This window comes from Felis catus, chromosome D3, assembly GCF_018350175.1.
Source record: "Felis catus isolate Fca126 chromosome D3, F.catus_Fca126_mat1.0, whole genome shotgun sequence".
Lineage (NCBI taxonomy): Eukaryota > Metazoa > Chordata > Mammalia > Carnivora > Felidae > Felis > Felis catus.
Genome location: NC_058379.1, coordinates 14,828,683 through 14,843,397, shown reverse-complemented (window position 1 = coordinate 14,843,397; position 14,715 = coordinate 14,828,683). Strand labels below are relative to the sequence as shown.

Here is a 14,715-nt window from a genome sequence, read left to right as displayed (position 1 = left end):
GGAGACAGAATCTAAAGAGAGATAGCCAGAGATAGCCAAATTGAGACGAATGCATTTGTAGGACAAGTCCAGTCTTAACACACCTGGCCTTTAATGTTTGTTTATTTTTAAGAGAAAGAAAGAGGCAGAACGTGAGCAGGGGAGGGGCAGAGAGAGAGAGAGGGAGACACAGAATCCGAAGCAGGTTCCAGGCTCTGAGCTGTCAGCACAGAACGCAATGCAAGGCTCAAACTCACATAAAGCAAGATCATGACCTGAGCCGAAGTCCTAAGTCCTATGCTTAACCCACTGAGCCACCTAGGCGCCCCCTAAAGTTTACTGCTCTTAACATTGTTCTTTCCAAATTTGGGGGGGAGGGGTTGCTTTCTTTTGTTTTCTCACCCTGGCTTTTTACAAGTTCATCCTTCTGTGAGTGAAAATGTCTTTCATATTACTTCTGCCCTAAGTTCTTGTTTCTTAGAATTGCAAAGAATAAGCCCTGTTTTCCATTTTAAAAGAGGTTGATAGAAGAATCTTTGCTTAAAAACCAAGTTACTCTGATAAAACCTGAGAATTAGATTATGAATTACAAGGGGGAACTGTGTAAGGAATCCATTAGGATAAGCACAGTAGAATGAGATTGTGATTTATCTTCTAGGGTATAATAACTAGTAACTAATATAAAATTAAGTGCTCAGAACTTGTTTCTTTCCTTTGGTCAACAAACTGAGCACCTTATATGTGAATAACATTTTATTACATGTTGCTTGAGGAATAAATAAAAGCTAAAGAGTATTAGGGTTATAAGATCTTCCTCTTAGAGCTAATGATTTTTTTGTTTCTTGAGAGAAAAGATTTGTATGTTTATGTCAGTGCAATAAGAGAGCACAGGCCAAGTAGGCAGTATACTAAAACAGAGCTATAGAAATTCCCAAAAAGAGACCATGATGGGCTGGGTTGGAATAAATCTATTAACAAATACCTAATTGCACTGAGTTTCTCTTTAAAGGGGGTGAATCTTGGGGCACCTGGATGGCACAGTCAGGCGTCCAACTCTTGACCTTGGCTGGGGTCATGATCTCATGGTTGGTGGGTTTGGGCCCCACATCGGGCTCTGCGCTGATGGTGTGGAGCCTGCTTGGGATTCGGCCTCTGCTTCTTTGTGACCCTCCCCTGCTTGTGTTTTCTTTTTTTTTTTTCCTCTCTCTCTCTCTATCTCTCTAAATAAATAAATAAATAAACAAATAAATAAATAAATAAACTTAAAAATTTTTAAATAGATACATAAAAATAAAAGGGAGTCAACCAAACCTTCCTTATTATTTATCTTCCCCTTCCTCCCGTATCCCGTCACCACCACCACCTGTATCATTTATTTGGCCCAGATGAGCCTTCAAACAGTGTTTATTGAATTGAATTATTTTATCTCACATGCTATGTTAGTAATGCTTAAGATGTTCCATTCTATAATAATGCTTCTCATTCTGTTTTTCTGTGCCGTATGGGTTTCATTTCCAATAAATACATATTTTTAAACCAATATACATACACACGAAGATGTTCATACCTGTTGTGGAAACACAAGCCAAGACCAGCCTTTTGAAGATACGTGAAAAAGAAAGAAATTTTTCTTTGTCTTTTTTGAAATGGGCTTGTTAGGAGCTTTGCCAGTGTACATTAAGATGACCAGCAGCCTCTTCTGAAGGACTGTCCTGGGCTGACCTTAGAGATTCAAATAAGTGGATTATGTCGCATGATGACAGTAATGAGCCGTTGATTTAGCAGCAAAGCTTTGCCCACAGATCCTTATTTCTCTATCTGCCTGATTTCTTTCAAGAAGTACTTTATCGTTTCTTTTCTTTCAGCGGAACGGAAGCCCCCCCTTTTCAACATGAATGCCATGAGTGCCTTATACCACATTGCCCAGAATGACTCCCCAACGCTACAGTCTAATGAATGGTAAGACTCTGCTCTCATTTTAAATCTCTAAGGAAATCACCATATGTATTTGGCACGCATTAAATTACATTTTAAACATCTGACCTAGAAACCATGTCATTCCTTCATTGTATGTTAGAGGAGGTGCAGTGGTGCTTTACAGGCGTGAACTGGTGATGCACGCACACACACACACACATTTTTATGTATTTATTTCTCACTGTCACTTGTACTGTGTTCTTAAACTGCGTGTAGGAACTGAAATTCTATAGGGAACATACCCTGTTATCTTCCTAATAAGTCTTGTCTTTTAAATCCTGACAGTCTCGTATTGATCATCTTAGCTCTTATCACTTCTCAGCAGAGATAAAGTACCTTCTCTGATGTCATTATTTTTCCACTTGTCATTTCTTTTATTATATGTCTATTTAAATATGTTGAACATACACTATCAGACCATACACTATCAGAAGATGTATCATTCCATATAGAAAATTATGACACTTTGATAACTGTTTGGGTCACAAGAGTTATAGAAGAAGGACAGTTTTAAAGAGACTGGACAAAATGGGATTCTCAAGAGAACGTTTTTTCATCCAGAAGGCATATTCCGAAGTTCTCTTCCCTTATGCTTCAAATTTTCCTACCTGGTTATAGGTGGTGGGTGTTGGAGAGGTTGCCAACTGGCCATGAAGAATATAGACTTGAGATTTAGGAGAGTTGTTATCTTGGGAAAGAAAAATGTGCATAAAACTATAATATGTGTAAATAATAGTATTTTTCATTTTCTTATATAAATTATGTTTCGACCTTGCTTATATATTAAGATATGTTTATGTGTTGACTAACTTTAAATTCTCCACATTCATTATCCAAATATGAATTTTTAGATACTATAAACTTGAAAATGGTCCACTTCTAATATTCCATATATTTTATTAAAAAGCTCTTAAAATGTAAAATTTTCCCTTGAGTGAGAATTATTTTAAGTAATCAGTGTATTCCACAGACCCTCATTTTCTTTTCTGTCAATGTATTTGCACATGCAGGACAGATTCCTTTAGGAGATTTGTTGATTACTGCTTGCAGAAAATACCTCAGGAAAGGCCAACGTCAGCGGAACTATTACGGGTAATTTTTCAAATTTGTATTTGAGAAGGGGGATTTGAAGTCATGTTGTAGTGGAATATGGTAAATCATTCCTATGGCGCCTCATCATGACAAACTAGATTAGAACATGCCGCCTTGTCATTTATCCAGAGATAACAGCAAGGCATAGAAACGGCAAGATTATCACAATGGATGTGCTGTACATTCCCCTGGGTAGTCTTTTCCCAATCTTTTCCATCCTCTCTGCTTCCCCCTCCCTCTTTTTGCCTTATGACAAAGAGTATTTCTCTTTGCTCTGGTCATCACTTGGATGTTCCTGTGACTAATATCTGCATGCACTTTAATACGGTGCTCTCAGGACAGTCTGCCAATGGTCCACATGCCAACCCTGGGATTTTCAGTTAGGTTGTTGACAAATCATCAGGCAGTGAAGATACACAATAAATACACAAAGCATACATTTATATCGCCTTACATCATACATGTTGGTGACAAGAGTATCATGTTAACTTTATTCATTTGATTTAAGCATCGTGGTTTTGAGCCTCTCTTCATGTAACATTTTATTATAAGCTTTATATGTAGGTTCCCTCAATATCAGTGAAGTATGTGGAGACTTGTACAATATAAAGATCTTTTATTTGGCACAGACTGGGCCAGATTTATTTAACCTCTTTCTGGATGTATATTTTTCAACTCTTTCGTTGGCTGGTTGGTTTTAAGGAAAACTCAGAAAGATTATATTGCCTAAATTTGAAAGCTTAAAACTGTCAGCTGCCTTTAGAATTGAAGAGCACCTTGTGTAGGTCACAAATTCTTGGTTTATGTTTTCTTTTTCTTACAACTCTGTAAACATTATCGTATTATTTTCTGGCTGTAAGTGTTTCTGAAGAGGTAGATCTGAAGGCAGCTAATTTTTCCATGGAAAATTAAGTGTTTTCATCTTGTAAATAGCAGCCCACAGGAACACGGTGGCAGAAACAATAGGACAAAGGACTCCCATTCCCTTTGGTGTAGAGCCATCATGCGTTCTAGACATGTGCTCTACTCTGTGTGTCTCAGCAACAGCTCCACACGTCTTCAGGGAAAAATGACAACCAGAACAAAACACCAGATAACCCAAGATAAAGTAACATCTTTATTACTTTGAAGTAGGTGAAGATTAAGAAAAAAAGGGGGGTGACATAGAAAGCCCTACCATAAAGGGGGGAAAAAAAGGATAATTTGGGGCTGTATTAAAATTAAGGGGGAGAAGAAAAATTAAAAATATTAAAAAAAACTAAGGGGGAGAAGCACCTCAAAGAAGAAGATACTATAAGGATTCAAAGACAAATTTTAGGGCACAGACAACAAAAGGATATAAAAAGCAAGTGGGCAGAGGTAAGAAAAGACACAGAAGAGAAAAATTAAGACACAGAATCATAAGCAATAAACGAATGTAATAAACCAACCCATTTAGGGTATTTCCAAGGATAGAAAGTTGTAGGGAAATAAAAGTTAAATGCAAGGGAAAAAATTCTAAAGATGATTATAATGAAGATGGCATCTGTGGAAGACAGGAGATCTAATTATATGCCAACCTATTACTCCTGAAGAAGAAAGCAAAACACATCTAGCAGAAGATACTTAAAGATATACCTGAAGAAAACTTTATTGGAAATAACTGTTTGGATCTTTATTTGACTTGATTTCATCTTAATTTGATTTGGTGGGCCAAATCAAACAAGCCCACCATTTACTCAACAGTTACTGATTGTCTACTACATGCCCAAGCACTGTTCCAAACACTAACAAGTAAATATATGATAAAGTAAATATATATTAGTTGGTAGTAAATTCTTTGCAGAAAAAATAAAGCTGGAGCAGGAGCTGGTGGTTTGTTTGTTTGTTTGTTTGTTTGTTTGTTTTAATTAACTCTACCCACAACATGGGACTCAAACACACACCCCCAGGTTAAAGAGTTGCATGCTCTTCTAACTAAGCCAGCCAGGTGCCCCAGGACCTAATGTTTGGGTGGGGTTTTTTCCCCCCTAAATTTATCTATTTTGAGAAAGAGAAAGAGATATGCTGGGAGGGGCAGAGAGAGAGGGAGAGAAAGAGAATCCCAAGCAGGCTCCTCACTGTCAGCAGAGTCAGATGCGAGGCTCAAACTCATGAAACATGAGATTATGACCTGAGCTGAAGTCAGACATTTAACTGACTGAGCCACGCAGGTGTCTCAGGAGCTAACTTTTTAGATGAGGAGTTAGGGAAGGCCTTACTAGAGAGGTGACTTTTAAGCAGAGGCCTGAAGAAAGACACCATGGAACTGATTTGCAATAACCTGATAAAATTCCTTGAATTCCAAGGGTAAAGAAAGACTTATACAAATAGGTTGAAAAAAATATTTGGGGGTGGATCTTTGTCCTGGCTAAGGTGCTCTTCAGTTATAAATGCAGCTTAGATTTTCAAGCCTTAAAAATTGAATCAATTTTTTTTTCTTAATAGCTTTTTAAACAATGGCTCAATAGCAAAATCCAGCCAATCTAGTGATAAAACAAGAAAGAAAGAAAGAGAGGGAGGAAAGGAAAAAGGAAGAAAGAATAAATTAGGAACCGAAGAAACTGGAACAAGGACTGGCAGCAAACACTGAATTTAAATTGGCCCCAGAACTTTTTATATATTTCTTTTGCTTGGTTAAAGGGACTACATTCTTCGGGGCTCCTGGGTGGCTCAGTGTCCGACTTCAGCTCAGGTCATGATCTCACGGTTTGTGAGTTCGAGCCCGGCTCAGTTCGTGTCTGGCTGTGCTGACAGCTCAGAGCCTGGAGCCTGCTTCAGATTCTATGTCTACCCCTGTCTCTGCCCCTCCCCTGCTCAGGCTCTGTGTCTCTCTGTCTCTCAATAATAAATAAATGTTAAAAAAAAAAAAAGTTTTTTTTTAAAAAAGGGACTACATTCTTCATATTGGTAGGTAATACGAATTTAGGAAGACAGAGTGAGAAAAGTAAATCTTCTTCCTATTCTGAGCCCCTCTCTAGAGGCAGCAACCACTATCACCAATCTTGTGCATATTTTTCTAGAGATATTTTATGCATATGGAAGTAAATATTCTTATTTTATTTTTGCACCAGTGGGAGCTAGCTCTAAACATTGTTCTAACTTGATTGTCTGTTTTACTTTATAGTATGTTTTGGGTACCTCATTCTTATGAGTGGCTCTCTAACATTCTCAGAACGACCATGCTTTTTTTAACCAACTTCTTTATGGGGTTTGCGATCTTTTGCTATTACAAACTGCTGCAGTGAGTTTGTGTACATGTGTCATCGTGTACTGTATATGGATATCTAAAGAATAAAATCATGGAAGTGGAAGTGCTAATCAGAGGGAATATAGATTTTAAATTTAAACAGATACTGACAAATCGTCCTCCAAAGAAGTTGTACCAATTTATAGTCCCACTAACAAAGATGAGGACCATCAAATTTTCAACTTGGCTCTCAGATCAGTGAAAAACTCATAGTTTTAATTTGTATTTCTCATTATGAGCTAAGTTGATGCATCTTTCATACGTTGAAAAGCCATTGGTTTCCTTTTCTGTAAACTCTTTGTGATCTTTACCCATTTGTCCGATCATTGGGCTTTATTATTATTATTAATTGGTAGTAGGTCTTGCAAATATTTTTTCCCTATTCCTCTTTTGGTGTTGTTTATGGTGGGCTTCTTTTGAGAGGTGATATAAAAATTTGTTGTAAGGAAGTCAACTTCCCCCCTCCTCAGTTGGCTATCTTATTCCTAAATATTCTTAATCCATTTTTTCTTCGCATTTTCTTCCTGACATTAAAACGTCACCTTCACATTGAATCCATTTCAATATAGAACCAAGGTAAAATCATTTATATGGTTAAAGAGCAGAATGTAAATGCTATAGGCACTGACAGTGTAAAAATACTAATGTAACTAGAATAACCTAGGGGTAGGAAAGAAAGATAAGTGTACTAATTTTCCTCTTTTTCAGAGTAGCTGGTCGATAATAATTCTTAAGTTGAGATGCATAATTAAAAAAAAAGTAATTCTAATCTCTGTCATCTTTTTTTTTATTTCCTTAACTTTAGAGGATTTTTTAAGAACTGGTAACTATTGGTGAAATTATAACTGAAGTTAAGCAATTACTTTACTTCATTGTTTTCTAATTCTGCTACATTTAAGTATACCTTAATTTCACAGATTTTCTTAAAATTAGCATGCATAATCTTCCCATGTAAAATTGTTTCTAGATATCCATTATCCTGTGTGAGAACATGTAAAATAACATTCTTTATTTCTGGATGACGGAATTTGGGATGTTTTTCTTTTACTGTCTTTTATGCATTTTTCTGTATTTAAACGTTTCAAGGAAATATACTTTCAAGAACAATGAAATCATTCTTTTTAAAGGATCTGGGGACCTTTTAGTTGTAAGGGTGTCAAGAGTAATGGACTTTGGAGAACAGGAGGAGATGGGGTCGCAGGCAGAGAGAACATGAGCAAAGGTATACAGGTATGAAACACATGTCATGAGTCAATAACTATCTAGACTGTACTATATGCATTGGATGGGAAAGAGGTCTAGGAGTGACTAGATTTGAGCCTACAATTACAACCATGAACCTGGCTGTAAAAGGCTAGACTTCATCATCAAGGCATGTTTTTTTGTTTGTTTGTTTTTTGAGAGAGTGAAAGAGCAAGCATGAGCAGAGGAGGGGCAGGGAGAGAGAGGGGGAGACAGAATCCCAAGCAGACTTCTGCCGGCAGCGCAGAGCCTGACTGGAGGCTCCAACTCACGAATGGTGAGATCATGACCTGAGCCGAGATCAAGAGTCAGATGCTTAGCCCATTGAGCCACCCAGGTGCCCCTGAAGGCATGTTTTGAAGACTTTGAGTATATCAGTTTTAAAAGGCTTGAACGGGTTAAGGGCTTAATTACCTTGTGCAACAAGTGCAGGGCATTGAGAAAGAAGATGTTACGAGCAGAGTCCAGAGCTGTAAGCAGCTCACCAATGTCATCATGGATCCAGGCTCTTTCTAAATTTTTTTTTTTTTTAACATTTATTTATTTTTGGGACAGAGACAGACAGAGCATGAACGAGGGAGGGGCAGAGAGAGAGGGAGACACAGAATCGGAAACAGGCTCCAGGCTCTGAGCCATCAGCCCAGAGCCTGACACGGGGCTCGAACTCACGGACCGCGAGATCGTGACCTGGCTAAAGTCGGACGCTTAACGGACTGCGCCACCCAGGCGCCCCGATCCAGGCTCTTTCTATCTTCCTACTTTATCATCTTCAGCAGGTGGTTTTTATCTTCTTGGTCACAAAATGGCTCCTGCATCTCTAGGAAAAGTCTTTATCCCAAGAGGAGAAAGAAGGAAGGGCAGAGGGGAAAACACCCTTTCTTCAGGTGCCTTGCCTGTTTCTTCTAGAAAACAAAACTGCCCTCAGAGACTTCTGTGCCTAGACAGCGTCTCATTTGCCAGAACTCTGTCATATTGTTATTTTTTAAGTATAAAAAAGGCTGGAGTTCAAGCAACCCTTTTACTTTCTAGTGTTCACAGTAGATGAAGGCAAGGAAAAGAAGCTGGAATGGGAGACAAATGGGACACCAGTGTCTGTTACAATGAGTGACACAATCAAACCCATGTTTTAGAAAGATGATAGTGGTGATAGCCCACCGGAAAACGAACACCAAATGAGCAAACCTGAGTTGTAGCCCTAGCTCTTGCAGTAGCTAGCTGTGTAAGTCACCTAACCCCTCTGTGCCTGAATTTTCACACCTTGAAAATGAAAGAGCTTCTAACAGCTATTCCTGTTCTAAAATTCACTGATCCTAAATACTAGCTTGAAGTTTACTCAAAACCGGTTTGCTCTTGTATAATTGCAAGCAGTAGAGGAGCAAAATAATTTACTCTCTCCCTTTCACTCTCATCTTGAAATATGCGGGCTACTCTTGCTTCTGGGAATGGTGTTTCATTTTCAGAAAGGACTCTTGGCAGAGGAAGAGATGTTTTATAAAAGCAAGAGCAAAAGCCACAGTTCCCCTGACAGCAAAGTCGGGGTGAAGAACCACAGGACATGTACGTGTTTTTCTCACAATGGCCCTACTTCTCTTTTATACCTGTTTAACTTAGGAAGAAATGAAATCTGTTCCATCATCTAGGGCCTAGCACATTATATCCCATTTACCCAATATCTTCAAATTACAATTTCACATAAGTGAATTTTCCGTGTAACTGAAACTTTTCCTTGAAAAAAACAAAACTTCCCACTTTTGATCATTTTCTGTGTAATCTCGTCAGAATCCATGATGTACTTTTCTGCCTTCTTAAAGAGAGCATAATGAACGTAATTTCACTTCTTGACGGCTCAGAAGCAGTAGTGTTTCGTCAACTCGTGGCATATAAAAGGACTGCCTGAGGAGCATTTTCCCCTTTGCAAAATAGCCCACAAACCTTTGTTCATTTTTATGTGGTTGGTTGGTAGGTGTGTTAGTCGTGGAATTTCTCTCTTTTTATTGTCAGGCTGCCCAAGAACTTTCAAAGACCGTTCTTTTTTACAACAAACAACCCTAGTTCTAACAGCTCTCCCTCCTCTATTCTCCCACTTTTATTCCCTCTTTCCAAACTGCTACAGACTGAGAAACCAGGAAACCATAATATGTGTAAAGATCACTGATAATATTGAAAGTGAGGGCTGTTTATACCAGGAAAAATTTATGGACTTTGGGGTAGTTCTTTTCACTCTTCAGAGGCCCTTTTCCCTTATTTCTGGTTGTGCAGTTCTGTAAAGGGAAAATGAAGCTGCCAGAATTATGACCTCTGAGTAAAGCTGCCATATTTTCACGCATAAACTCTACACGACCACCAAAATAGAAAACAAAATACACACAGTCGTTTAAAAGGGGTGTTGTGGAGTGGGTAGGAGAATTGAGGCAGATTATAACAATAATATTCTTGAACTCTACATCACTTATTATATAGCTTCAGACTTGAAAGTTACAAGCGTCTAAAGTACTAGTCATTATCGGTTACATGTTAAAGTAAATCTCAAGAATTCTCAAGTAGACTCCAGGACAAAGTCCACAAAATGGGGCTTGAGGAAGAAGAGAAAAGCATAGTTATCTCTTTATAAGATTTATACAAATTGAGAGGTTGTGCGAAATGAAAGTCATATCTTGTTATTTCCGCAAAATCAGCAGACCTGGTTATGTCTGTTTAGCTTTATAATGTAAATCTTGTGCCCCCAAATGTGTTTTCTCACTATCAGTTTCTGTTTTTTCTCCTCCCTCAATCAGCATGATTTTGTTCGACGAGACCGGCCACTACGTGTCCTGATTGACCTCATACAGAGGACAAAAGATGCTGTTCGTGAATTAGATAACCTACAGTACCGAAAAATGAAAAAAATCCTTTTCCAAGAGACACGAAATGGACCCTTGAATGAGTCACAGGAGGATGAAGAAGTAGGTCCAGTTTATTATAGCAGGTGCTCTAAGAGTGGGAAAGTTCTGGACTGGGCACTTTGTAAACCACTTTAGGCGATAAAAATGTAATCGGTGCCCCGTGCCTCAAGAAACATGCAGAATTGCAAAAGAGACATTCGTAAAACAAGTGTTAAACAAGACAAAATATGAAAAACGTTATCAAGATATGTCACCATGCAAGGGTCATAGTGGGGAGAAAATAAGCCCGCTGGGGAGAATTAGTGAAGGTTGTATGAAGGACACGACATGGGTGGTTTTTGAGAGACAGGCATAGGGCATTTTAGACTCAGGAAAGTGCTGTACTTTAGGGAGATTATCCTGGCAACAGACTGTAAGATGGGCTTGAATGTGTTACATTCTGTGGACTAGTCCATGCAAGAGGCAATAGGGCAATGTTGGTGGTGGGGGAGGGGGAAGGAAGACTTTTGAGAAACACTGTAAAGGTAGATTAGAAAATACAGTGCTTCTCACTGAAAGTGACTGTGACAGATGAGGAGGAGTTTGAGGTGACTCTGAACATTTTAGCCTGGGTGAATTGACTATGGCAATACCAAGAACAGAGAAAAAGAACCAAGGAGAAAGAATGGATTTAGGGTGATTTCGGTTTGGTGATGTTGAGTTTAAGGTCCCAGCATCATATGCTGCTGACCTAGTATACGGACGAAGTTTTCAAAGGAGAGGTGACTTTCTGGTTTCTCATTAGATAACTTAAGAAGGATTTGTTGAGGCAAGGGTAAGGACAGTTGGGATGCCTGAATAGTGATGTCCGGCAGTTGGTTGGGAAATTCAAACCCAGAACATAAGAAAGAGGTCTAGGTAAAGGGTGCTTAGCTGGGGGTCAAGAGCATTATAATAATAATGAATGACAAGAGAGCCGTGCCATATAAGAGACCCTAAGGAACAGACATCACAGGTGTTCTGAGAGTCCACAACTTCAAGCAGCCAGTGTATTGGATGCCACAGAGAGGTCATGTTAGACAAGGACCAAAACCAAACAAACAAACAAACAAACAAACAAACAAAAAACACGTTAACTGGGTTTTACAAGTAAGGCATTCTTGATGACCTTCATAAGAGCAGTTTTACAGGAATAGTTAGGATGAATAATAGATAACTGTGGGTTTGTAGAATAAATGGGAAGGGGGAAAGTAGAAACAGGGAAAGCTGGTTATGTTAAGATTCATAAATTTGGCTGAGAGAGAAAAGTGACAAAGGGCAGTATGTAGAGAGGTATGCGAGCATGGGGCAGGCGTCTTCATGTTTACAGGCAGAGTGGAAGAAGTCAGGACAGAGGCATGGAAATTAGAAGAAACAGACATAGTTAAAGAAGCAGGATCTCAGGAAGTGCATGAGATAGGAGCAGGAATATTAGAGCCTTGAACAAAAAGAAAGGACTCCTCGGGCACCTGGTTGGCTCAGTCGGTTAAACATCTGACTCTTGAGTTCAGCTCAGGTCATGGTCTCGTATTTGTGAGACTGAGCCCCATGTCAGACTTTGCACTGACAGTGTGGAACTTGCTTGGGATTCTCTCTCTCTGCCCCTCCCTCATGCACACATGCACGCTCACTCTTGCTGTCTCTCAAATGGATAGGTAAACTAAAAAAAAAAAAAAAATCTTCTTCTTCCTTTAAAACTAGATAGAAAAGAGGAAAGAAATGAACAATGAATTTTATTTTACCTTTTTGATGTGAAAGAAAAAATAACAATTATAAAAATGAAATTCAGAAAACTGAATTGGACTATAAAATCTCTTGATTGCACATATACCAATGTTCCCCTTTAATTGGGAAAATAAATCTATTAAACATGTAATGTGTTATCTACCATATTAAATTACCCAAATTACCTATGCCAGTGATTCCTTATATTGCCATGGCTAAGTAACAGTTCATTAAAGTTAGATACACACAGTATGACTCTTTGAAAATAGGATTTTTTTTGGAACTAAGGTGCTCTAATTATATTATTTAATCTTATATCAAAAGATATCCCACTGTGATGAGTAAATTATATGTGCTGATTATTTTACCACTTCTCAAATAGTAGTCTTTGGAATAGCAGTGATGAATACCAGTATTATTTAACAGATATATTTAATAAGATTACAGAGGTAAGCACGATAGAATTGCTTGAGGGAGGCAGAATTTAATTACCTATCCAGGACAGTAGAAATAGTATCCCTGCTTAGGCATGAAGTTATTCAATAGTGATTTGCCAAGGAGTATATTGCTTGTCGATTCTCTGGAAACTCTTTCCACTCTTAGTTTCCAAAGACCACCACCCTATTTGTAAATATGGACGGTCTTTATCTAGCACCTTGATTGTCCCTGAAAGTCTCTTACAAACCTGGCCTGATTTCTGCTTGCTGAATAGCCATACAATAATATGATCATTGCATCTGACAGGGGAAAGCCCTGGGATAGCAGCATTTGGGGCCTTATGACCCATGTCCATAATGGCCCCTGAGGAAGGCATAGAAGTGAATTTGAGATGTCTGAAAATGAGGGGGGAGTAGTGGAATCACTGCATAAAAAGTTTATCTTGGCAGATTTGGCAGAAAAGCAACTTGGCACTGCAGAATTGAGTGTGCTTAATAGCTTAGTCAATGAATTGGGACTTTATCTCTAGTCATTTTTTTTTTAACCCCCATGCCCCATTTTTATAGGACAGCGAACATGGAACCAGCCTGATCAGGGAAATGGACAGCCTGGGCAGCAATCATTCCATCCCAAGTGTGTCTGTGAGTACAGGCAGCCAGAGCAGCAGTGTGAACAGCATGCAGGAGGTCATGGAGGAGAACAGCTCTGAGCCTGTCTTGATGCACGATGATGAAAGCCCAGTCAATTCCAGTTCCTCTGTTGTGCCCAAGAAGGTAGGTTTCGGTTCTGTGGTACCCTCCGCAGCTCTAGGCTTTACCAATCGTAGTGAAGCCAGCTCAGGCCGCTTAGCATCCAGACATGTCAGTGTTCTCTTTCTACAACTGAAATATGGGACTAGACCAAGCCCTTGATAGTTCTCTTACAGTAAAAAGGTAACAAAGGACTCTGCAAGCTATAGCTGGGCCTATTTTCTTCATCTTCCTCTTGCTGCTCTGATGTCTACCATCATCAATAAATAAAAATAAATAAATCCATAGCCTCCAAGTCAAAGAAATTGATAAAATCCTCTCTAAACCAATAACTTTAATGCTGTACATCTTTTTAAAAAATTTTTTAATGTTTATTTATTGTTGAAGGAGAAAGAGAGCATGAGCAACAGAGGAGCAGAGAGAGGGAGACACAGAATCCGAAGCAGGCTCCAGGCTCTGAGCCATCAGCACAGAGCCTAATGCAGGGCTCGAACTCACAAGCCGTGAGATCGTGGCCTGGCCCAAAGTCGGACGCTCAACAGACTGGGCCACCCAGGGGCCCCTAAAACTGCAAATCTTAACAGCTTCCTGAGTATAATCCGTTGGTTGTACCCTTTCAGAAGTATGCTCACGGAAGTTTGTTTCTTGGGGTGCCTGGATGACTCAGCCTGTTGAGCATCCAGCTCTTCATTTTGGCTTGGGTCATGATCCCAGGGTCATGGGATAGAGCTCCATGCTCAACATGGAGCCTGCTTGAGATTCTCTGTCTCTCCCACTGCCTCTCTCCCCTGCTCGCACCCTCCCTCTCTCTCTCTATAAAAATTAAAAAAAAAAAAAAAGTTTTTTAATAAATATGTTTCTTAATGTATATTCCCAAGATACCATTTGTTTTAGATACAGTTTCTATTCTTTTCTGTTGTTCTCAGATTTATTTCTAATTCTAAAACTAGTTCTGTCAGCTGAAATATTCTGACTTTTCAGTGAATAATTCTGTTTTTGTATTTTTACTTTTCCAGTTAAAGATTCTCATTTCATACAGGATTATCATGTTTCATAAGTTGAAGCACTTCATAAAAAAAAAAAAACATAAAGTTCCTTTCGGAGCATTTTCTATGAGTATTTCACAGAATTACCAATAATTCTTTGGACCGAGTCCCAAAAATGTTTTGTGTGACTTTAGGTAAATAGTCCATAGTGTAGAATTATAAAAAAGAATCCTTTTTTATTTTTCCTTGTAAGGAAGGTGTGTATGTACTAATTTTAATAAATCTCAATAATTACACCCTAATTCCAGTGTACTTAGACTTCAATTGGTGCATTTTTGTGGGAAGGAAAAGGAAATTGA

The 14,715-nt window shown here is 38.7% G+C and overlaps 1 protein-coding gene across 3 annotated transcripts in view; it reads left to right on the top strand.

Moving 5' to 3' along the window:
* TAOK3 (TAO kinase 3) overlaps positions 1 to 14,715 on the top strand; it is a 181,645-nt gene that overhangs the window by 121,275 nt on the left and 45,655 nt on the right. For all 3 annotated transcript variants that reach the window (XM_023241471.2, XM_019814602.3, XM_011287798.4), the window contains exons 10-13: positions 1,845 to 1,938; positions 2,967 to 3,048; positions 10,333 to 10,500; positions 13,188 to 13,394. In XM_023241471.2, coding sequence (XP_023097239.1) covers positions 1,845 to 1,938; positions 2,967 to 3,048; positions 10,333 to 10,500; positions 13,188 to 13,394 — 551 coding nt within the window. The remainder of the gene's footprint in view (positions 1 to 1,844; positions 1,939 to 2,966; positions 3,049 to 10,332; positions 10,501 to 13,187; positions 13,395 to 14,715) is intronic.